Below are 23,749 nucleotides of genomic sequence, written 5' to 3' on the forward strand. Positions count from 1 at the left end.
TCGACGCGGCTGGATCTGGGCGTCTGGGATGTGGTATCCTCGCCATCCGCGGGCCGGAACCACAGATCCGGACCCCTGCGGCACCTCCGGATCCAGATCCACGGTCACCGTCGCGTCGGATCTGGCAAAGTCGTCGACTTGATAGAGACTTGAGACCACAGCAGTACGTTTCCCATGTAGATCACGTGTATTACCTTGTAGATCTGGTCGCTTGCTAACTTGATCTACCGATGTCTTGTTCACAAATGCATAGATGCAATACCTAGAACGCTCGGCTCGTACCGGATTCCAACCCGGCGAGCGTCCTAGTTTAACATCTTCTCGGCTTTCTCTGGTAACATCTCCGCGTGCTTGGTCGGGTTGTACCACTGGCGGATCCAGTTGTAGAACTCCTCCATTGGGCACTTGCCCATGTCGTGGAGCTCCCCGCACCCGCGGCACACGAAGAGGCAGTGATCTGCCGGGTGGCCTCTCTTGCCGCACTTCTGGCAAGTCAAGCGCCTCCAGCATCCAAGCTCCGTGTGCTTCCGGGATCCGCAGTGCGAGCAGCGACTGCGATCGGATCCGTCGGCATGGACTCTGGATCTGTGGTCACGAGGCACTTGATCTGCTGAGCGGCGTTCCAGTTGGCCCCGATCTAGGGTGTGCGGCACTTCCTCGGCTTGTGGAGATGGTTCACCGCCCCCAGCCATGTAGATCCGGCGGTAATCGTCCCCACCCGAGTCAGATCCGTCTGAACTTGAGTCGGATCCGGAGTCGGGGGCCTGGATCTGGACCGCTCGCACATGTTTCGCTGGGACTGCCGGTGCGGGCGTCGCTGAGGCCTTCTGCCGGTACTTGCTGGACTTCTTCATCCGGTTCTTCGCTCGATCCAGCGCGCGCAGGACTTCTTCGAGCTCATCCGCATCTGGAAGTCGTAGCAGCGTCAGCCGATCGGCCAGATCCTGATCTCCCAAGGTTTCAATGAAGTGGTCCACATGTTCGCGCTTCTCTTTGGGTCCACCGTCCTTGATCTTGAGTCTTGCACGTAGTCTAGCGACATTCAGCCGGTGCAGGTACTCCAGCGCAGACTCATCAGATCGCTTGCGAGCATGGTAATACTGGCGGGCTACCGAGATCCCGAACCCACAGTACTGGATCTAGAAGCTGCGGAGCAGCTCCGACCACTTGTCGCGTGTGGATCGGGGTAGCTGCCGGTACCAGTTCCTCGCTGATCCGGATAACAGATCCGCGAAGGTCAAGCACTTTTCTCCGTCGGATGCTTGATCGCGTAGGAACGCCGACTTCACCTTGCCGACCCAAGCTCTCGCGCGATCTTCGTCCTGGTCTTTACCAGAGAACTCCTTGAGATCCGAGATCGCCGAGATCCGGACGCGTTGGATCATGGTGGATCCGGTGGATCCGGTGGATCCGGCTGTGGTTGTGGCGACAGCGGCGCGGCTCGGTGTCGGGAAGTCGAGTTCGTCGGGATCGTACTCCCAATGAGAGTGATCTGGATCCGGCGACTCGGTGGACTCCATGTCGACGTCCTGTGATCCAGGGTTCTGGATCGCTTGGGGTGCCGGCGTCTGTTGCTCCCTCAGGAAACGGCACATCGCGGCTTGGAAGTAGGACTCCAGCCTGCCAGTCGATTCGTCGGAGCCGGATCCGGTCGCCGTGGTGACTTGATCTGCCTGCTTGGCCGCCTGCTTCCTGGATCCAGATCGGGGGTGATCTGGGCGCTGGGCCTTGGATCGAGCTTGGAGCATCGACGCGCCGGACGGTCCGAGCGACATACGTCGTGGTTCCGATGAAGTGTCAGATCCAGCCTCCGCGGCAGACACGAAGGGCGATGACGTCCGGCAGCTTGTCGAGTCGGCCTTGGTCGATGCTGATCCGGGATCTGGGACCCTCGGCAACGATGTCGCCGGGATCTCACCCACCAAGACCCTCAGCTTGTCGAAGAGGCCGTGAGTCGAGGCTTGGATCTGGTCCAGATCCAGATCGAAGAGATCGTTCGGATCAAACTGTCCCGCCACAAGTCCGGTCTCCTTCAGCAGATGCATCAGGTTCTTCGCCGCGACCAGCTTGCTGTCAGCCGTCGCGGGAGCTGCGATGGGGCCTTGAAGGTGTCCGATCTGCTTCAGATCCAGGATCCGCATCACTGGATCTTGGACGATGAAGTCACGCAGCTCCGCACGGCGGAACGCGAACTCCAGAGCGGCTTCCGACCATCCGGATCCGGGATCCTTGGGGTCTTCTTCGTCCAGATCCGGGGCCTTCATCTTCCTCCGCGCCGCCGATGTCTTCGGCTGGTCGTGATCGAGCGGCTTGGGCAGTGGAGGGGTGTAGGAAGTTGCTCACGTTTGAGCTTAACCGGTGAATCAGCAAATGTATACCGATTTGTGCCAGCCTTGGTTTGTTTTGTTGGTGGATCTAGACTCACGTCTAGATCCACCGGGGTCCCCGAAGGGACCTGGGGAGGAGGTTGAGGTTTGTCTTCCAGATCCGGATCCGGATCTGCCTCTCTTCCGTCGACAGAGGTCCTCCCAGCACTCTGTCGATCCGTGGATCTTGCTTCATTCAGCGGCGTCGTCGTCGATCCCAACTCCGATGACGCCTGGTCCCCTTGTTCCATCCTCACTTGAACTTCTTCTTGGGACTCACGGTGAAATCCCGAGTCACCAGAAGATCCGGGCACGCGCACCATTGTGGTGTAGCGGGATCAGCAAAATCTGCGAGATTGCTAGATCCAACTTCCCAACAGCGCCCGGACACCGACTAACGGAGGGGTACTCCGATGATCCGTGATCAGTGCTGAACTCCTCACCTTGTGTACCCGTCGGTAGGGCTGGATCTTGCTCCTCTGGTAACTTCTGAAGAGTCCAAGTGTTGAAGTAGGAACGTCTTGGCGAGACGCGGGGATCCGGTGGAGCAGCGCGGAAATCTTCACTCTGCTCGCGGTTCTTGGTCCAGATCAAGTGATTCCCGACTTGGATCTGGCGGCCTGGATCTGGATCCGGCCGAGTGGTTGCCTTGTGGTGTGTTGTAGGCCCTTGTTGCGACTTGGTAGGTCGCCCTTTGTCGTACTTGCCGCTTCCTATAGCGGGATCAGGGTAGTTGAGAGTCTTGGATCACCCGGCCAAGTAGTTAACTCCGGGTGATCTGGGATCTGCACTTGTAGGGAGTTCACTAGGAAGGTTGATCTGGCCAATATATTATCCAGATTATTCAACCGACACTAGATCTGCTACCCAGTAGCTTGCTGCTTCTTGGTGGGCCAATGTCGATCCCGATTCCAGGCGAAGGCGAAGGCACTTGCGTTGTCCAAGGCAAATTTGACTCTTTGGGAGTGAGGGCCGCTTGCTGGCGCTTGGTAGTCTTGGGGTTCGTGTGGAGCCAAATCCAATCTCCACAGCGTACGTCGAGCGGGGCCAATATGTGTTTCCCGCCGCGAGTAGACCACTTGAGCACTTCCAGGCAAATTCGACTCTGATTTATGGTTATGTCCAATCCTATCCCAAAATCCTATCACCCAATCCGAACTATCTTCCCATCTGTACCTGCCGGCTCTACGGACCACCTCTACCTTCACTGCATCGTCGCTTGTTCCCTCCGTTGAGTTGTAGCCGCCAGATCACCCACTGAGTCCCAGATCCGCCAGATCCCCAGATCACCAGATCACCAGATCACCAGATCCCCAGATCCAGATCCGCTGATCTCCGAAGTGCCTTGATCTGGGTCGGTCTGCGTTGATCTGGGGTCCCTGTGCTGTTGCAACCTCCTTTCCTCGCTTTCCTCGTCTTAGCCGTCTACCAGAGGCTTGGATCCGCCCGGGCGTACGGGATCCGGATCCAGATCCACATGGATACATGTGATCTGGATCCACCTCTCCCAAATCCGCTTGATTCACGCTGATCCTCGCTGATCTTGAGTCCTTGGGTCGTCGCAAACTCTTTTCTCCACTTCGCTTGCCATTGCCACCTCTCAGAGGCCCAGATCCGCATGGGTGCATGTGATCTGGATCTGGATCCACATGGGTACATGTGATCCGGATCCCACCGTCCCTGATCTGGGTTAACTTGTCTTGATCTGGGGTCCTTCGGCTGGCGTAAGCTCCATCCACCGCTTAGCGTATCCTAGTCATCCCTCAGAAGCTCAGATCCGCCTGGGTACAGGTGACCCGGGTCTGGATCCACATGGGTACATGTGATCTGGATCCAACTACTTCCGATAGTACGGATCTGGCCCTCTGCCGTATGTAGACGCCTTCTGTGTCATCTTGTAGTATTTCCAGTAGTCTCCCTTTGACGCCACACACATCTGACAGCCTCGATCCACCCACATCATCAGATCCCCTCGATCTGGTTTCTCGGGTGTCACTTCCGCGGTATAGTGACTCCGTCAAGATCCATCTTTTTTGCCGATTGCTCCCAACCACCCCTTTCCCGGAATTCGCTTCTCCACATCTCCATCGACAAGTTCAACGGCGACAACTACGCCACGTGGAACCGCTACATGCGTGGCGTGTTCCTGACCAAGTCGGTGTGGAGCGTCGTGAACCGCGAGACGAAACCAAGCTTCGCGGACACGAGGGCCAAGGACGACTACGTCAAGTCGAGCAACATCGCGTTCGGCCTGATGTTGCTCCACATGGATGCTGACTACCATCATGTGGTCGACGACTGCGAGGAAGCGTGGGTGGCCTGGACGCGACTGCGTTCGCTCTACGGGGGTCGCAGAAGGCTGGACGCATCTACCTGAAGCGCCAGCTCTTCAGCATGGAGATGGCAGAAGGCGGCAATGTGCTTCATCATTGCAATGAAGTCCTCAACATCAGCGCCAAGCTCAGCAACATCGGCGCCAAGATGGAGGATGAAGACGTGGCGATCTGCTTGCTCAGGAGTCTGCCCAAGAGTTTCGAGAACGTCGTTCTCAACTTGGAGATGAGCAACGCAGAGCTGCGCACTCAAGATGTGATCAAGGTGCTCACGAATGAGCACATCAAGCGGCAGGGCGACCAGACGGCTCAGGTGAAGATTGAAGACGCTGCGAGGGCCTTCAATGCCGAGCGTGAAAGTCGCCACTGCACGTACTGCGGAAAATCGGGGCACGTCGTGGAAAAGTGCTGGACCAAGCAGAAGGAGGAGAATCGAGGTGCACGACGTGGCCGGTCTGGTCGCGGTGCGAACAACGTCCAGTGGCGTGACGACAGCGATGACGACTGCGTCGCGTTCGCGGTCTCTATGGAGTGTGGAGTCTCCAGGACCAACAAGTTTCAAGGCTCATGGGCGATCGACAGTGGTGCCACGCACCACATCTGCAACGACAAGACCAAGTTTGTCGACATCAAGGTGTGCGACGAAGGTGAACTCACGGTCGCCAACGGCAACACGGCCAAGATCATGGGAGTCGGGACGGTCATGCAGCGGGTCACTTTGCCCAACGGCAAGGAGCGCGACATCCGCATTCAAGATGCACTTTACGTGCCAAGCATGAACAAGAACCTGCTTTCGGTGCCGCAGATCAACCGAAGCGGACTGTTCAAGGTGGTGTTTGATGGTGCTGAAATGCACATCGCACAGAAGAAGTCGAAGAAAATCGTGGCTTCCGCGGACCTGATCGACGGCTCTACTGGCTCCGAGTCCCAAGCTGCGCTGCGAATTCGGTGTCCAAGGCGTCGGTCAACGCGGTGGATCTTCATGCGCGTTTGGGTCACGCGCCGAATGACGTTCTTCGGAAGATGGTCTCAAGTGGCATGGTGACGGGTGCGAAAATGCCGACATCGTCGAAGAAGTCAAGCCAATGTCGTGGGTGCCAACAAGGGAAAATGGTGCAAAAGCCCTTCCCAAGCAACCCGAACAAGCGCAAGTACAAGCCGTTCGAGTTCCTCCACTTCGACATCTGCGGGCCCATGGAGGAAGAGTCGCTGGGTGGCAGCCGCTACCTGCTGCTCATCACGGACGAAGCCAGCGGCTGCATGTCGGGATTCTGTCTGCGAGCCAGGTCGGAGAGTGAAGGCTGCTTGCGCCGATTCATCACCAAGGTGGAGAAGCAATTCGATGCCAGGGTGAAGTTCGTGCGCCATGACGGAGCCAAGGAGTTCGCGACCAATTCGCTCTTGGCGTACTACGAAGACCACGGCATCGAAGTGCAGCCCACGGTTCGGTATGCGCACCAAACCAACGCGACGGCTGAACGCGCCAACCGAACCATCGTGACCATCGGCCGCAGCATGCTGCACTACGCTGGGTTGGACAAGACGTTCTGGGCGGAAGCAGCGATGACGGCGATTTACATCAAGAATCGTCTGCCGTCACCCAAGTCGCCCGACAAAACTCCGTTCGAGATCGTCTACAAGTCCAAGCCCAACGTCAAGCACATGCGGATCTTCGGGTGCAAGGCCTACGTTTTGACGCCGAAGGAGAAGCGACTCAAGTGGGACCCGAAAGCTCGTGAAGGAATTTTCATGGGTTACGAGGAGCGTTCCAAGGCGTATCGAGTTTATGACATCGAGGCGGGGCAGGTGGTCATCTCTCGCGATGTCACATTCGATGAGTCAAGCTTCGACGACTCCAAGGCTGCTGATGGTGAAGAAGTCAACCGACTTACCGACGTTTTCGACGACATGCAAGTCTCCGACGACTCCGGCACAAGGGTGTTCACGCAGGCGGGGAAGCGCAAATCGCGTCCGGACAACCAAGATCGCGACAATGTTCGGCGTCCTCGTCGCAGTGCTGAGACCAACGTGAATCTACGCCGGCACTGTTGCAGGGTACTGAACCTTGGTACACTGTACCAGTTCCGAGGTACCCGAACCGGTTAACCGAACCGGTCCAATACGACCACACGTTGATTAGACGAGTAGGTTGATTGGACGAGCAGTGTAGAATGATGGTTGATTAGACGCACTAGTTGATAGGACGCACGGCCGCGTGTCTTTAGCACTAGCCTAGGGTGTAAGCTCCAACAATCCAATCACTTCTGAATTTCGATTCAACCCCCAAGTGACCTTCCTCGCCTCGCCCCAAGCCTCGGCGGTGTCTACGACCAAGTCAACCAGTGCAAGATCCCAGTACGACCTTCTTCAGGTTATGAGCCCAAGCACCATGTCCTCTGTCCAAGACACCAAGATCTCCATCGACAAGTTCAACGGCGACAACTACGCCACGTGGAACCGCTACATGCGTGGCGTGTTCCTGACCAAGTCGGTGTGGAGCGTCGTGAACCGCGAGACGAAACCAAGCTTCGCGGACACGAGGGCCAAGGACGACTACGTCAAGTCGAGCAACATCGCGTTCGGCCTGATGTTGCTCCACATGGATGCTGACTACCATCATGTGGTCGACGACTGCGAGGAAGCGTGGGTGGCCTGGACGCGACTGCGTTCGCTCTACGGGGGTCGCAGAAGGCTGGACGCATCTACCTGAAGCGCCAGCTCTTCAGCATGGAGATGGCAGAAGGCGGCAATGTGCTTCATCATTGCAATGAAGTCCTCAACATCAGCGCCAAGCTCAGCAACATCGGCGCCAAGATGGAGGATGAAGACGTGGCGATCTGCTTGCTCAGGAGTCTGCCCAAGAGTTTCGAGAACGTCGTTCTCAACTTGGAGATGAGCAACGCAGAGCTGCGCACTCAAGATGTGATCAAGGTGCTCACGAATGAGCACATCAAGCGGCAGGGCGAGAAGACGGCTCAGGTGAAGATTGAAGACGCTGCGAGGGCCTTCAATGCCGAGCGTGAAAGTCGCCACTGCACGTACTGCGGAAAATCGGGGCACGTCGTGGAAAAGTGCTGGACCAAGCAGAAGGAGGAGAATCGAGGTGCACGACGTGGCCGGTCTGGTCGCGGTGCGAACAACGTCCAGTGGCGTGACGACAGCGATGACGACTGCGTCGCGTTCGCGGTCTCTATGGAGTGTGGAGTCTCCAGGACCAACAAGTTTCAAGGCTCATGGGCGATCGACAGTGGTGCCACGCACCACATCTGCAACGACAAGGCCAAGTTTGTCGACATCAAGGTGTGCGACGAAGGTGAACTCACGGTCGCCAACGGCAACACGGCCAAGATCATGGGAGTCGGGACGGTCATGCAGCGGGTCACTTTGCCCAACGGCAAGGAGCGCGACATCCGCATTCAAGATGCACTTTACGTGCCAAGCATGAACAAGAACCTGCTCTCGGTGCCGCAGATCAACCGAAGCGGACTGTTCAAGGTGGTGTTTGATGGTGCTGAAATGCACATCGCACAGAAGAAGTCGAAGAAAATCGTGGCTTCCGCGGACCTGATCGACGGCTCTACTGGCTCCGAGTCCCAAGCTGCGCTGCGAATTCGGTGTCCAAGGCGTCGGTCAACGCGGTGGATCTTCATGCGCGTTTGGGTCACGCGCCGAATGACGTTCTTCGGAAGATGGTCTCAAGTGGCATGGTGACGGGTGCGAAAATGCCGACATCGTCGAAGAAGTCAAGCCAATGTCGTGGGTGCCAACAAGGGAAAATGGTGCAAAAGCCCTTCCCAAGCAACCCGAACAAGCGCAAGTACAAGCCGTTCGAGTTCCTCCACTTCGACATTTGCGGGCCCATGGAGGAAGAGTCGCTGGGTGGCAGCCGCTACCTGCTGCTCATCACGGACGAAGCCAGCGGCTGCATGTCGGGATTCTGTCTGCGAGCCAGGTCGGAGAGTGAAGGCTGCTTGCGCCGATTCATCACCAAGGTGGAGAAGCAATTCGATGCCAGGGTGAAGTTCGTGCGCCATGACGGAGCCAAGGAGTTCGCGACCAATTCGCTCTTGGCGTACTACGAAGACCACGGCATCGAAGTGCAGCCCACGGTTCGGTATGCGCACCAAACCAACGCGACGGCTGAACGCGCCAACCGAACCATCGTGACCATCGGCCGCAGCATGCTGCACTACGCTGGGTTGGACAAGACGTTCTGGGCGGAAGCAGCGATGACGGCAATTTACATCAAGAATCGTCTGCCGTCACCCAAGTCGCCCGACAAAACTCCGTTCGAGATCGTCTACAAGTCCAAGCCCAACGTCAAGCACATGCGGATCTTCGGGTGCAAGGCCTACGTTTTGACGCCGAAGGAGAAGCGACTCAAGTGGGACCCGAAAGCTCGTGAAGGAATTTTCATGGGTTACGAGGAGCGTTCCAAGGCGTATCGAGTTTATGACATCGAGGCGGGGCAGGTGGTCATCTCTCGCGATGTCACATTCGATGAGTCAAGCTTCGACGACTCCAAGGCTGCTGATGGTGAAGAAGTCAACCGACTTACCGACGTTTTCGACGACATGCAAGTCTCCGACGACTCCGGCACAAGGGTGTTCACGCAGGCGGGGAAGCGCAAATCGCGTCCGGACAACCAAGATCGCGACAATGTTCGACGTCCTCGTCGCAGTGCTGGACTCGAAGAAGCAAGTGCGCCTGGACATCACTCCGCGACTTGACCAAGACCAATGCTGGCCGACATCATGAATCTACGGCTGCGCCGGCACTGTTGCAGGGTACTGAACCTTGGTACACTGTACCAGTTCCGAGGTACCCGAACCGGTTAACCGAACCGGTCCAATACGACCACACGTTGATTAGACGAGTAGGTTGATTGGACGAGCAGTGTAGAATGATGGTTGATTAGACGCACTAGTTGATAGGACGCACGGCCGCGTGTCTTTAGCACTAGCCTAGGGTGTAAGCTCCAACAATCCAATCACTTCTGAATTTCGATTCAACCCCCCAAGTGACCTTCCTCGCCTCGCCCCAAGCCTCGGCGGTGTCAACGACCAAGTCAACCAGTGCAAGATCCCAGTACGACCTTCTTCAGGTTATGAGCCCAAGCACCATGTCCTCTGTCCAAGACACCAAGATCTCCATCGACAAGTTCAACGGCGACAACTACGCCACGTGGAACCGCTACATGCGTGGCGTGTTCCTGACCAAGTCGGTGTGGAGCGTCGTGAACCGCGAGACGAAACCAAGCTTCGCGGACACGAGGGCCAAGGACGACTACGTCAAGTCGAGCAACATCGCGTTCGGCCTGATGTTGCTCCACATGGATGCTGACTACCATCATGTGGTCGACGACTGCGAGGAAGCGTGGGTGGCCTGGACGCGACTGCGTTCGCTCTACGGGGGGTCGCAGAAGGCTGGACGCATCTACCTGAAGCGCCAGCTCTTCAGCATGGAGATGGCAGAAGGCGGCAATGTGCTTCATCATTGCAATGAAGTCCTCAACATCAGCGCCAAGCTCAGCAACATCGGCGCCAAGATGGAGGATGAAGACGTGGCGATCTGCTTGCTCAGGAGTCTGCCCAAGAGTTTCGAGAACGTCGTTCTCAACTTGGAGATGAGCAACGCAGAGCTGCGCACTCAAGATGTGATCAAGGTGCTCACGAATGAGCACATCAAGCGGCAGGGCGAGAAGACGGCTCAGGTGAAGATTGAAGACGCTGCGAGGGCCTTCAATGCCGAGCGTGAAAGTCGCCACTGCACGTACTGCGGAAAATCGGGGCACGTCGTGGAAAAGTGCTGGACCAAGCAGAAGGAGGAGAATCGAGGTGCACGACGTGGCCGGTCTGGTCGCGGTGCGAACAACGTCCAGTGGCGTGACGACAGCGATGACGACTGCGTCGCGTTCGCGGTCTCTATGGAGTGTGGAGTCTCCAGGACCAACAAGTTTCAAGGCTCATGGGCGATCGACAGTGGTGCCACGCACCACATCTGCAACGACAAGGCCAAGTTTGTCGACATCAAGGTGTGCGACGAAGGTGAACTCACGGTCGCCAACGGCAACACGGCCAAGATCATGGGAGTCGGGACGGTCATGCAGCGGGTCACTTTGCCCAACGGCAAGGAGCGCGACATCCGCATTCAAGATGCACTTTACGTGCCAAGCATGAACAAGAACCTGCTTTCGGTGCCGCAGATCAACCGAAGCGGACTGTTCAAGGTGGTGTTTGATGGTGCTGAAATGCACATCGCACAGAAGAAGTCGAAGAAAATCGTGGCTTCCGCGGACCTGATCGACGGCCTCTACTGGCTCCGAGTCCCAAGCTGCGCTGCGAATTCGGTGTCCAAGGCGTCGGTCAACGCGGTGGATCTTCATGCGCGTTTGGGTCACGCGCCGAATGACGTTCTTCGGAAGATGGTCTCAAGTGGCATGGTGACGGGTGCGAAAATGCCGACATCGTCGAAGAAGTCAAGCCAATGTCGTGGGTGCCAACAAGGGAAAATGGTGCAAAAGCCCTTCCCAAGCAACCCGAACAAGCGCAAGTACAAGCCGTTCGAGTTCCTCCACTTCGACATTTGCGGGCCCATGGAGGAAGAGTCGCTGGGTGGCAGCCGCTACCTGCTGCTCATCACGGACGAAGCCAGCGGCTGCATGTCGGGATTCTGTCTGCGAGCCAGGTCGGAGAGTGAAGGCTGCTTGCGCCGATTCATCACCAAGGTGGAGAAGCAATTCGATGCCAGGGTGAAGTTCGTGCGCCATGACGGAGCCAAGGAGTTCGCGACCAATTCGCTCTTGGCGTACTACGAAGACCACGGCATCGAAGTGCAGCCCACGGTTCGGTATGCGCACCAAACCAACGCGACGGCTGAACGCGCCAACCGAACCATCGTGACCATCGGCCGCAGCATGCTGCACTACGCTGGGTTGGACAAGACGTTCTGGGCGGAAGCAGCGATGACGGCAATTTACATCAAGAATCGTCTGCCGTCACCCAAGTCGCCCGACAAAACTCCGTTCGAGATCGTCTACAAGTCCAAGCCCAACGTCAAGCACATGCGGATCTTCGGATCTTCGGGTGCAAGGCCTACGTTTTGACGCCGAAGGAGAAGCGACTCAAGTGGGACCCGAAAGCTCGTGAAGGAATTTTCATGGGTTACGAGGAGCGTTCCAAGGCGTATCGAGTTTATGACATCGAGGCGGGGCAGGTGGTCATCTCTCGCGATGTCACATTCGATGAGTCAAGCTTCGACGACTCCAAGGCTGCTGATGGTGAAGAAGTCAACCGACTTACCGACGTTTTCGACGACATGCAAGTCTCCGATGACTCCGGCACAAGGGTGTTCACGCAGGCGGGGAAGCGCAAATCGCGTCCGGACAACCAAGTGTTGCAGGGTACTGAACCTTGGTACACTGTACCAGTTCCGAGGTACCCGAACCGGTTAACCGAACCGGTCCAATACGACCACACGTTGATTAGACGAGTAGGTTGATTGGACGAGCAGTGTAGAATGATGGTTGATTAGACGCACTAGTTGATAGGACGCACGGCCGCGTGTCTTTAGCACTAGCCTAGGGTGTAAGCTCCAACAATCCAATCACTTCTGAATTTCGATTCAACCCCCCAAGTGACCTTCCTCGCCTCGCCCCAAGCCTCGGCGGTGTCAACGACCAAGTCAACCAGTGCAAGATCCCAGTACGACCTTCTTCAGGTTATGAGCCCAAGCACCATGTCCTCTGTCCAAGACACCAAGATCTCCATCGACAAGTTCAACGGCGACAACTACGCCACGTGGAACCGCTACATGCGTGGCGTGTTCCTGACCAAGTCGGTGTGGAGCGTCGTGAACCGCGAGACGAAACCAAGCTTCGCGGACACGAGGGCCAAGGACGACTACGTCAAGTCGAGCAACATCGCGTTCGGCCTGATGTTGCTCCACATGGATGCTGACTACCATCATGTGGTCGACGACTGCGAGGAAGCGTGGGTGGCCTGGACGCGACTGCGTTCGCTCTACGGGGGGTCGCAGAAGGCTGGACGCATCTACCTGAAGCGCCAGCTCTTCAGCATGGAGATGGCAGAAGGCGGCAATGTGCTTCATCATTGCAATGAAGTCCTCAACATCAGCGCCAAGCTCAGCAACATCGGCGCCAAGATGGAGGATGAAGACGTGGCGATCTGCTTGCTCAGGAGTCTGCCCAAGAGTTTCGAGAACGTCGTTCTCAACTTGGAGATGAGCAACGCAGAGCTGCGCACTCAAGATGTGATCAAGGTGCTCACGAATGAGCACATCAAGCGGCAGGGCGAGAAGACGGCTCAGGTGAAGATTGAAGACGCTGCGAGGGCCTTCAATGCCGAGCGTGAAAGTCGCCACTGCACGTACTGCGGAAAATCGGGGCACGTCGTGGAAAAGTGCTGGACCAAGCAGAAGGAGGAGAATCGAGGTGCACGACGTGGCCGGTCTGGTCGCGGTGCGAACAACGTCCAGTGGCGTGACGACAGCGATGACGACTGCGTCGCGTTCGCGGTCTCTATGGAGTGTGGAGTCTCCAGGACCAACAAGTTTCAAGGCTCATGGGCGATCGACAGTGGTGCCACGCACCACATCTGCAACGACAAGGCCAAGTTTGTCGACACCAAGGTGTGCGACGAAGGTGAACTCACGGTCGCCAACGGCAACACGGCCAAGATCATGGGAGTCGGGACGGTCATGCAGCGAGTCACTTTGCCCAACGGCAAGGAGCGCGACATCCGCATTCAAGATGCACTTTACGTGCCAAGCATGAACAAGAACCTGCTTTCGGTGCCGCAGATCAACCGAAGCGGACTGTTCAAGGTGGTGTTTGATGGTGCTGAAATGCACATCGCACAGAAGAAGTCGAAGAAAATCGTGGCTTCCGCGGACCTGATCGACGGCCTCTACTGGCTCCGAGTCCCAAGCTGCGCTGCGAATTCGGTGTCCAAGGCGTCGGTCAACGCGGTGGATCTTCATGCGCGTTTGGGTCACGCGCCGAATGACGTTCTTCGGAAGATGGTCTCAAGTGGCATGGTGACGGGTGCGAAAATGCCGACATCGTCGAAGAAGTCAAGCCAATGTCGTGGGTGCCAACAAGGGAAAATGGTGCAAAAGCCCTTCCCAAGCAACCCGAACAAGCGCAAGTACAAGCCGTTCGAGTTCCTCCACTTCGACATTTGCGGGCCCATGGAAGAAGAGTCGCTGGGTGGCAGCCGCTACTTGCTGCTCATCACGGACGAAGCCAGCGGCTGCATGTCGGGATTCTGTCTGCGAGCCAGGTCGGAGAGTGAAGGCTGCTTGCGCCGATTCATCACCAAGGTGGAGAAGCAATTCGATGCCAGGGTGAAGTTCGTGCGTCATGACGGAGCCAAGGAGTTCGCGACCAATTCGCTCTTGGCGTACTACGAAGACCACGGCATCGAAGTGCAGCCCACGGTTCGGTATGCGCACCAAACCAACGCGACGGCTGAACGCGCCAACCGAACCATCGTGATCATCGGCCGCAGCATGCAGCACTACGCTGGGTTGGATAAGACGTTCTGGGCGGAAGCAGCGATGACGGCGATTTACATCAAGAATCGTCTGCCGTCACCCAAGTCGCCCGACAAAACTCCGTTCGAGATCGTCTACAAGTCCAAGCCCAACGTCAAGCACATGCGGATCTTCGGGTGCAAGGCCTACGTTTTGACGCCGAAGGAGAAGCGACTCAAGTGGGACCCGAAAGCTCGTGAAGGAATTTTCATGGGTTACGAGGAGCGTTCCAAGGCGTATCGAGTTTATGACATCGAGGCGGGGCAGGTGGTCATCTCTCGCGATGTCACATTCGATGAGTCAAGCTTCGACGACTCCAAGGCTGCTGATGGTGAAGAAGTCAACCGACTTACCGACGTTTTCGACGACATGCAAGTGTCCGACGACTCCGGCACAAGGGTGTTCACGCAGGCGGGGAAGCGCAAATCGCGTCCGGACAACCAAGATCGCGACAACGTTCGCCGATGTAGTGGGTCTAACTTGACTCACTACTTTAGCTTACACGTTGCGCAACGTGTATGAGGAAGCGTAAGTACTTAGTAATTACTTAGGTTAATTATATTTGAATACACAAATATAAGTTAAGTAAGAAAGGATTCCAAGTGACTTTGATTAGGTAAAATGAGAACTGTATTGTTTGTAAATTGATCTTCCTCTAAAAGCTGCTAAAACTGTTTATCATCTATGAAAGGGTTGGCAGCGGCTGGCTGTCAGAGCCCCGCTAATATGCATGTCTCTGATTGGTAGAAAGATGCTGCTTTCTACCAATAGGATCTTTTGGGTATGTGTGGACCACTCATTGTGGTGGTCCACTTCAATGTATCCATCGGTGTGTCTTACACCAATGTGAGGAAGTATCCAAAACGTTTAACAGATAACCTATCTGTTAAATTCACAAGTGGCTTGCAGCCACTTGTACGTGTAACCGTTACACCATCCCCCCTTAAGGTTAGACGCGCGGGGTCCCCGCACGTCAATCTTTGGAATTGACCATTCGTCAATTCTCCGCGTTTGGAGAAGAAATCCGCGCTCATTCAACGATGAGCGCGCCTCAGAAGAAGTCCGCAAAGTCGATGGGGAGTCATCTCTCCATCGACGACTACTTCGAACGCCAGAAGGCGAAGTACGGTGACGTCGTCGACTTCGACGACGACGATGAAGACATGGAGGGCGAGCAGGACGCGCCCTCAAAGCGTAAAGACTCAGTGTCGAGCGAATCGCTCGACCCTCACGCCAAGAACGTTCGCCCGCGTGAAGGGGACGAATCGGACGCTTCGAGTTCGAAGCGTTCGCGTACTGAGAGTGATACCCCACTCGCTTCAGCTGGGGCTCTCAGTACTCCGCTGCTGCAGCGCGTGATGTTAAACTCAAGGCTCTCCGCGCGCTGCGCCTGCAGCGCGCGATCCATGGATGCCGTCCGCGTCCGAGATCGCGGACCGGTTTGGGAACTCGGTACCTCCGAATGAGGTGCCGCTGTACGTATGCAGCGCCATCAAAGATGACGCTGTGGCTGCCGAGCTGCACTTTGATGCGGAAACGCATCAAAGGCGCGATACTACATCGGACTTTTCATGAGCTCCGATGGTTTCAAAGCAAGAAGACCTCTTCTCGCAGCAAAGTGCCCGAATGGCAGGCACTTTGTCAAAGCTGGAACGCCTTTGTTGAGAACTTCAACAAGAGGCCGAGTGCTTACCGTGATCGGATTAAGCAAGCGCGTGATCGCTTCGAGACGTACTCGAAGCGTGGAAAGCTGGAGCAACTTCATGTTGCTGCTGAGGAGGCAAATGTGCCGTGCGCTGTGCCCGAGGGCTTTCAGTGCACGAAGTGTTTCCAGGCGCGGTCCGCTTGAGCGACCGCGACCTGAACGGGTACACGTCGTTCCGTGTGCCCGAGAGTCTCAAAGAGCTCCGTGCTAAGTTCTTAGCACGTGAGGGTTCGAGCGCTGGCGATGATCGCAGCGCTCGTGTTACTCCCGCTGTGCCAGCGCGTACTGCTCCTCGTACGCCCTCACCATTTCCGGAACGTCCTCCAGCAAGACGTTCCGCGGCTCCCATGTATCTCGATGGGGAGGAAATCCTCTCCAACGAATACGAAAACGAGCCCCTTGAGGGTTCGTTTTCGGGATACTATGGTCAACAATCCGCTCAACAATCCAGCGGGTTGAGCCGCGGGCGTCACGGATCGGCGGTGGCGGGGGTGGGAACACGCCCCGGGTATGATCAGCCCCGGGCTGATCAGTATGCGCCTCTCCACGACCGGGTGGCCGTCGTGGAGCGTCTGCAGGGCGCTGAGTTCGCCGCCCTGAAGCAGGAGCTGGCGAACCAGAAGGCCCAAGTCGCGGCGGTCTCGCAGACCGCCTCGAATATCCAGGTCGAGCTGGGGACCCAGATGAAGGGTTGCTCCAGCGCGTCCGCGCGCTGGAGGAGAGGTTGCTCGTCGCCGAGGCCAAGTCCTCCGCTTCTGCCTCGGCTCCTGCCGAGGCTTCGGGTCAGCCGAGCTAGATGGCTCGTGCTGCCGGTATGGCTTCAGCCGTCCGACGTAAAAGGTCGGATGGAGGCGCATGCTAGACGGTATGTCTAGCGTGTATGCGTTGCCGTGCCGTGCCAACACAGTGAACGGCCCGATGAAGCGCGGAGCAAGCTTGCTTGCTCCGAAATCCGAAACTGCATGTCTAGGCAGGTTTTGTGTAGCTAACAAAACTAATGAACCAACTTTAAATTCATTTGTGTTGCCTCTGCCCGCATTGTCTGCGTTCAGCTTCTGTTGATCAACAGAAGCTGCTATTGTGTCTTGGACAAACCGAATCACGGCTTGTCTTTTGGTGATGAAACTGATTGCATCCGAGCTGAAGTCATTCAGCTCGCTCTCCGCTAGAGGCCCGGCCTCTGCGTGGTTCTTTGCGGTGTCTGCGCCCTGCGCAGACCCGTGGTCGTTAACCATGTTGTTGGGGAGTCTGCGCCCTGCGCAGACTCATGTGGTTTGTCCATTGTTGCAGCTGACACTGTGCAAGTGTCAGCGGTTTTCTACGGCTGCTGTATAGCAGTCGTAGATCCTCCCCCACTTAAAGTGGGAGCCATCACTCCGAGTAAACTCGGTAGACGTGGATGCCGCATGACATTCACGTAGAACGGTGTATGCCCGGTCGAGGCATGCACTGAGTTATTGATGGCAAACTCTGCCATCGGTAAGCACTCGCTCCAGTAGTGGAACGAGTGAGCGTAGCTCTTCAACATATCGACGAGCACGCGATTCACGCGCTCGGTTTGACCGTCCGTCTGCGGATGATCCGCAGTCGACATGGAAAGCTGGCTCCCAAGAAGTGTAAACACTTCTTGCCACAGGTGCGCTGTGAAGCGCGGGTCTCTGTCCGACACGATGTCGGACGGCATGCCATGGTGTTTGAACACCATGTCGACGAGCAGACGGGCCGTCTGCTTCGCGGTCACCTCTGCTGGCACCGCAGCAAGATGTACCATCTTGCTGAAATGGTCTACAAAGACCACAACACCGGTGTTCCCTCCGCTGTCCGGGGAAGACCAAAGATGAAGTCCAAAGACATGGACTTCCAACACTCCGACGGAGTCGGTAGTGATTACAGTGGAGCCTGCGCGAATGGCGCAGGCTTCACGCGTTAGCATACCTCGCAAGCACGGATGTACTTGCTCACCCACTATACTGGTGGTGCCAGTAGAAGTCGCGCGTGAGAAGGACGTATGTCTTCTCACGTCCGAGATGTCCCGCAGTCGGGGCATCGTGATACTCGTACATGATCCTGAGTCGCAGGTCATGGTCATTTGGCACGACAACGCGATCCGCGTTGTCGTCGACTGCGTTGTAAAGTAGCAGTCCTTCATGCACACGAAAGCGGTGTGCACGCGCTCGAAGGTGCTTGGGCAGCTTCTGACGGGACTTGTCAGAAGGCGCTGTGCCATAGGCCAGCAAGAGCTTCGCGTCCGCGTCGTGCGCGTACGCGGCCTTCACATCATCCAACAGAGATGATGTGGGTTTGCTCGATCGTATGGCGTCAATGGCATTGACGTCAACAGCTTCTGCATAGTCCGGCCGACGTGATAACGCGTCGGCCACCACGTTCAATCTTCCGGGTTTGTATTCGACCCGGAAGTTATACTCCGCAAAGAATGAGAGCCATCTCGCCATTCTTTGTGAAATGTGGCGACTTCACTGCGGTGCGCAGTGAAGCATGGTCGGTGTAGACCACAAATGGTCTACTCCCAAGCAAGTACACTCGGAACTTTGCGAGTGCATACTTCATGGCAAGGAGTTCCTTGTCATGCACCGGATAGTTGCGCTCAGCTGGCTTCAGCTGACGCGATTGGTAGTAGACGACACGATCACGGCCCTCGTGATCGTGCTGCATAACGCGCATCCGATCGCGAAATCGGATGCGTCACACACTACGTGAAATGGGCGATCTTGGTCAGCCACTGCCAAGATCGGCGCCTCAGTCAAGCCCCGCTTGACTGTATCGAATGCCTTTTGGCAATCGGGTGTCCAATTCCACACAGCTTCTTTCTTAAGAAGCTGTGACAGCGGGCGGATCTTGCCCGCATAGTCCTCCACGTACTTGCACAAGTACGTGGCCAAGGAACTGCCTCAGTTCCTTGACACTTGAAGGCGTTGGCCATTCGTTTATCACTCGGACCTTTTCTGGGTCAGGGCGGACACCATTCTTCCCTACGAGACACCCGAGGACGGGTATCTCGCTCGCCCCGAAGATACACTTCTTCAGGTTCGCGTAGAGCTTATGCTTTCGCATAAGCTCAAGTAGCTGCCGGAGATGCACCCTGTGCATCTCTACGTCGAGTCTTCCGTCCACAGCCCGGCTGTGGATGAATACATCATCGAAGTAGCTCGGTGCGAAGTCGCGCACCGAGCGCAACAAGTGCGTCACGCACCTGTTGAAAGTCGCAGGGGCATTCTTAAGCCCCTGTGGCATTACTAGCCATTCCCAGAGCATGCCGCTTGGCGTGCTCACTGCCGTGAGAGGGATATCGCTCTCACGCATTAGGATTTGATAAAATCCATCTCGCAAGTCGAGAGCACTGTAAACGGTGCTCCCGGCCATCGAATCGATGATAACATCTTTTCGTGGTATCGGCGTCTGCGCCGGTACCGTCGCATCGTTCAGCTTGTTGTAGGCATGAACGATGCGCCATCCACCTGTGGCTTCTTGACACAGAACGTCGGAGCACTGTGCGGGGACTTTGATTCCCGCACTTGTCCTGCTTTACGACGACTTTCAAAGAAGTCGTCGATCGCTTTCACTTGCTCTCGCGGCAGTGGCCACTGCCGCGTGACACAGTACTTCGTGCCCGGCACGAGATCAATCTCGTGCTGAATGCCCTTATCCTGCGGAAGCTCCGCAGGAATCTCTTCCGGGAGTACGTCTTTGTACTCCCTCAACAATTGTAATAGGGACTCGACTTCAGCGAGTCCCAACCTTATTCCTCGAAGCGCTCTCGCTTCGTCTTCGCACTGAGAGTGTCTTCACTCTCAGTGGTACTTCCCATGAAGAGCTGCCTCAGCTCTTCGCTCTCGCTCGCCGTTCTTTCGCTGTCCGAAGAACGCAGACTTGTTCGATGCGTCCATCGTGCAAGTCGCGCGTGAAGCGCTTCCAGCTCATGGCTGGAAGCGAAGTCAACTCCGACGCCGTCGTCGGAGGACTAGCGAGTTCCATGTCACGATACTGGAATCCAGTATCGGTGCGCGTCAAGACGCTTAGCGTCTTGACATTCGGCGTCACCGCCGCAGTCTGCCCAGCAGACTGCTCTTGTTGCGTCTCGGTCCCGGACCGAGACTTGCGCAGCGTTTTCCGCTTGCGCCGTCTTCTTGTTGTGCGGAGCCCGGCTCCGCACAGTTGTTCTTCTTGTCCAGGCCCGGTCGTGGACAGTCGTTCGCCGGCGGACCCTGTCCGCGGGCGCGCGGTATCAAGCCCTGCTTGACCGCATTTTCCTTCGTGCAGCCCGGCTGCACGGTAACGTGTCCCTTCGCCGGCAGACCCTGTCTGCGGGCGCGCGATATCAAGCCCGGCTTGATCGCATGGCGCTTCGTCGTGCAGCCCGGCTGCACGACAGCGTAAATTGCGTCAGTGCGGTACGTTTGCAACCGTCCGCACTGTTTGCAGCGTCAACTCCCGGAGTTGACACGCCTTCGTCACCTCGACGCCATTCATTGGCGGAGCCCCTCATGACCGAGGGTGCGTCGGCTCCCGGAGCCGACGCGTCGTTGTCGACCTGACCGCTTCGGGTCAGGGACTGTCCCTACACGCTTGAACGTGGGTGTTGGTTCCCGGAACCAACACATCTTTTCTTCCGACGTCGGCAGCATTGCCGACGTGGGTCTCACTGTGCGCGCCCTCGCGCACTTCTTGGCACTCCGGGACAGCAGCATAAAGCGCTGTCTCGACTGGTAACCGCGCGCACCTGCTGGTGCGCGCGCTGCGGTAACAGGGCCATCGCTCTCTGTTCCGCTATCGCGTCCGAAGCGCACGAGCGTGCGCTTCTTCCAGTCTATTACCGGATCATGCCGTGCAAGCCACGGCATGCCCATTACCACGTCGAACTTATCGTCCAGGTCCAGGACGATAAAGTGTTCGACAAACACTCGTTGTTTGTACGAGAAGCGCACGTTCACGACGCGCTTCTCGGTCTTCACGATGGCACCTGTTGCCAATCGAACTTCCAGAAGACTTCGAGGTACCTTTACCTCCTCGAAGGCAAGACTCGGGCTTCGTAGTCGAACAAAGTTGTTCGACGCGCCCGAATCTACAAAGCGCGAAGAGAGTCACTCGCTCTCTTCGAGTAAACCTTCAAGATGACTAGGTTTGGCCTGTCATCTTGTTTCTTACAGTGAGAGCTGGTCTCACTGGGGGCTGCAGTCTCAGTGTCGCGTGCCCGATGTCGGCACGCGCGACTGCATTACCAGTAGGGCGCCCCGCGCCTACTGGATGTTCGCGTTTTTTGTTGGTCCGCGGCGATGCCTAGCATCGCCACGACGGCCACCTCCAGGGGGCATGGGAGCTGTACACTCCCGTGCAAAGTGACCGATCCTTCCGCAGCGGAAGCATCGCACGTTACCTCCCTGCTGCTGGTAACCAGCAGTTGTTGCGCTCGAGAGGTCCATTGGTTCCGGACCTCCCGTCCTCGCTACCGGGCGCGGTTGCGGCCTCGGTACGTTTACATGGAGTTTAGCCTGCCGCAGGCTAAACTCTTCTTGCATGGCAAGAGTGATTGCAGCTTCGAGAGTACTCGGGTACTCTCGGAAGAGATAGGTCTTCACAGGCCCATCTCTAAGCCCCTTCATGAACGTGACGACCTTGGTCGCCTCGTCAATCAGGTTAGTCACGATATTTGATACCAAATATCGTGCGCGCTGCGCGTAAGCATGGACGTCATGCTTACCCTGCTGAAGGTCGAGGAACTCCGCCCTCGACCGGAACTCGTTTGCGGGGGCTCAAACGCTTGTTTGAGCTCCTCTTTGAACACTTCGTACGTGCTGAAGCACGTAGGATCGGAGAGTCGGCGTCCATACGCCCAACTCCTTGCGCGTCCGCCAAGGCAGGACATGGCGAACGCGACCTTCGACAGCGGGTCGACGATGCGTCGAGCCGCTATGGCTGTGTCGAGTTCGACAAGCCATCGGAGGAGAGGCTCGCCCTCTCTTCCCACGTAATTGCTTACGCTCAACTTTAATGGTTGAGCACGCGGTGTCGTCCCTGACGACGCCGTCACTGAGAAGCAGCGTCACGCTGCTCCTTCATGATGAATCCCAGAGCAACACCATGTTGCTCTGTCGGCGATAGCGTACGCAGCATTGTAGCTATCGCCGCTTCTCCAATGACTGTTGACAGTCGTTGGAGGGCCTCCACTCTGGGTCAGACAGGTGGGGCAGTCAGCGCGTGCAACATGCGTTGCAGGCGTGTTGGAGCTCTCCATGGGCACCTTCGTGCTCATGTGGTTCTCGGCTCCGCGTTCGTACACCGCGTACGAACGTCAAGCAGTCGGTCGTTGGACGGACTACCAAGTGCTACCAGGTGTAGTGGGTCTAACTTGACTCACTACTTTAGCTTACACGTTGCGCAACGTGTATGAGGAAGCGTAAGTACTTAGTAATTACTTAGGTTAATTATATTTGAATACACAAATATAAGTTAAGTAAGAAAGGATTCCAAGTGACTTTGATTAGGTAAAATGAGAACTGTATTGTTTGTAAATTGATCTTCCTCTAAAATCTGCTAAAAACTGTTTATCATCTATGAAAGGGTTGGCAGCGGCTGGCTGTCAGAGCCCCGCTAATATGCATGTCTCTGATTGGTAGAAAGATGCTGCTTTCTACCAATAGGATCTTTTGGGTATGTGTGGACCACTCACTGTGGTGGTCCACTTCAATGTATCCATCGGTGTGTCTTACACCAATGTGAGGAAGTATCCAAAACGTTTAACAGATAACCTATCTGTTAAATTCACAAGTGGCTTGCAGCCACTTGTACGTGTAACCCCGTTACAGCCGACCTCGTCGTAGCGCTGGACTCGAAGAAGCAAGTGCGCCTGGACGCTCGGAAGATGAAGACCAACGTGAATCTACGGCGGCGCAAGAAGAAAAATCCGAAGAAGACGATGAAGACGGTTCGACTCCGCCCATGTTCTGGCGGGCAAGTGCGAATGCTGTGGAAGCAAGTGACAGCGCGGAGCCGAAGACGTTTCAAGAAGCTGTGAACGGACCAGACCAAGTCCAGTGGCGCAAGGCAATTCGCGCCGAACTCAAGTCAATGCGGCTGCGAGGTGTTTTCCGCGCCGCCAAACTGCCCAACAACCAGCGCGCAGTCGGTACCAAGTGGGTGTTCAAGATCAAGCGCAACGCGGACGGATCGATCGAGAAGTTCAAGGCTCGGCTCGTCGCGAAAGGCTTCGTGCAGAAGTATGGCATCGACTACACCGAGACGTTTTCGCCCGTGGTCAAGTACGTCACACTGCGAATGATCATTGCGGTTGCCAAGTACTTCGGATGGTCGATGGACCAGCTCTGTTGTCAAGGGATCGCCTCGACCGGCTGCGGTGTACCAGTAAGGTACCGGTGTGATCTTCACTCAGTGGTGCCGCCATCATTCGTGTGATGATGGGACGAGGATTACGGTGACGCTGATGATGGGACGCGTGGGTACAGGATTGTGGGTTCAGGATGGGCATCTACGTGGCACTCCCTGATTGGCTGAAGGACCTTCTATCCAGTTAGGAATCCAGTAGAGTGTATCCAGCAGGAATATCCAGTAGGCTTAGAGGTAGCACGCAGTTCGCGAACTAAGGACCTAAATCAATCACTTTGCATTCTGACATCAAGTGCTCAAACGACCTTTACTTTTGGTTATGAGCCCAAGCCCCGTTTTCCCTGCTGAAGACTCCGACTACGCTTTCGCCATGGACGCCGCCTCGACCACGACCTCTCGCATCAACAAGTTCGACGGAACCAACTTCCACA

The 23,749-nt window shown here is 56.4% G+C and overlaps 8 protein-coding genes across 8 annotated transcripts; 7 read left to right on the forward strand and 1 right to left on the reverse strand.

Annotated features, from left to right (window-relative positions):
• Positions 1-305: 305 nt before the first annotated feature.
• Positions 306-2,264, reverse strand: IUM83_18274 (uncharacterized protein; the record flags this gene model as incomplete). Its single annotated transcript, XM_067943264.1, has 2 exons — positions 306-1,108; positions 1,334-2,264. 2 exons carry the CDS (start codon positions 2,262-2,264, stop codon positions 306-308), a joined length of 1,734 nt encoding a protein of 577 aa, XP_067784544.1.
• A 2,233-nt stretch (positions 2,265-4,497) lies between these two features.
• Positions 4,498-5,744, forward strand: IUM83_18275 (Copia protein; the record flags this gene model as incomplete). The annotated part of the gene is made up of 2 exons (XM_067943265.1): positions 4,498-4,714; positions 4,807-5,744. 2 exons carry the CDS (start codon positions 4,498-4,500, stop codon positions 5,742-5,744), a joined length of 1,155 nt encoding a protein of 384 aa, XP_067784545.1.
• Positions 5,745-5,809: 65 nt separating this feature from the next.
• IUM83_18276 (putative integrase) lies at positions 5,810-6,805 on the forward strand (the record flags this gene model as incomplete). Its single annotated transcript, XM_067943266.1, has 1 exon — positions 5,810-6,805. One exon carries the CDS (start codon positions 5,810-5,812, stop codon positions 6,803-6,805), a length of 996 nt encoding a protein of 331 aa, XP_067784546.1.
• Positions 6,806-7,088: 283 nt separating this feature from the next.
• On the forward strand, positions 7,089-7,409 carry IUM83_18277 (retrovirus-related pol polyprotein; the record flags this gene model as incomplete). The annotated part of the gene is made up of 1 exon (XM_067943267.1): positions 7,089-7,409. One exon carries the CDS (start codon positions 7,089-7,091, stop codon positions 7,407-7,409), a length of 321 nt encoding a protein of 106 aa, XP_067784539.1.
• Positions 7,410-7,426: 17 nt separating this feature from the next.
• IUM83_18278 (Copia protein) lies at positions 7,427-8,410 on the forward strand (the record flags this gene model as incomplete). Its single annotated transcript, XM_067943268.1, has 1 exon — positions 7,427-8,410. The coding sequence occupies one exon, from the start codon at positions 7,427-7,429 to the stop codon at positions 8,408-8,410; it is 984 nt and encodes a 327-aa protein (XP_067784542.1).
• A 65-nt stretch (positions 8,411-8,475) lies between these two features.
• On the forward strand, positions 8,476-9,429 carry IUM83_18279 (putative integrase; the record flags this gene model as incomplete). Its single annotated transcript, XM_067943269.1, has 1 exon — positions 8,476-9,429. The coding sequence occupies one exon, from the start codon at positions 8,476-8,478 to the stop codon at positions 9,427-9,429; it is 954 nt and encodes a 317-aa protein (XP_067784543.1).
• A 392-nt stretch (positions 9,430-9,821) lies between these two features.
• Positions 9,822-11,804, forward strand: IUM83_18280 (Copia protein; the record flags this gene model as incomplete). Its single annotated transcript, XM_067943270.1, has 1 exon — positions 9,822-11,804. One exon carries the CDS (start codon positions 9,822-9,824, stop codon positions 11,802-11,804), a length of 1,983 nt encoding a protein of 660 aa, XP_067784501.1.
• Positions 11,805-12,436: 632 nt separating this feature from the next.
• On the forward strand, positions 12,437-14,786 carry IUM83_18281 (Copia protein; the record flags this gene model as incomplete). The annotated part of the gene is made up of 2 exons (XM_067943271.1): positions 12,437-14,684; positions 14,752-14,786. 2 exons carry the CDS (start codon positions 12,437-12,439, stop codon positions 14,784-14,786), a joined length of 2,283 nt encoding a protein of 760 aa, XP_067784500.1.
• Between the last annotated feature and the right edge of the window lie 8,963 nt (positions 14,787-23,749).

Source organism: Phytophthora cinnamomi, assembly GCF_018691715.1.
Source record: "Phytophthora cinnamomi strain GKB4 chromosome Unknown Contig90, whole genome shotgun sequence".
Taxonomy (NCBI): domain Eukaryota; phylum Oomycota; class Peronosporomycetes; order Peronosporales; family Peronosporaceae; genus Phytophthora; species Phytophthora cinnamomi.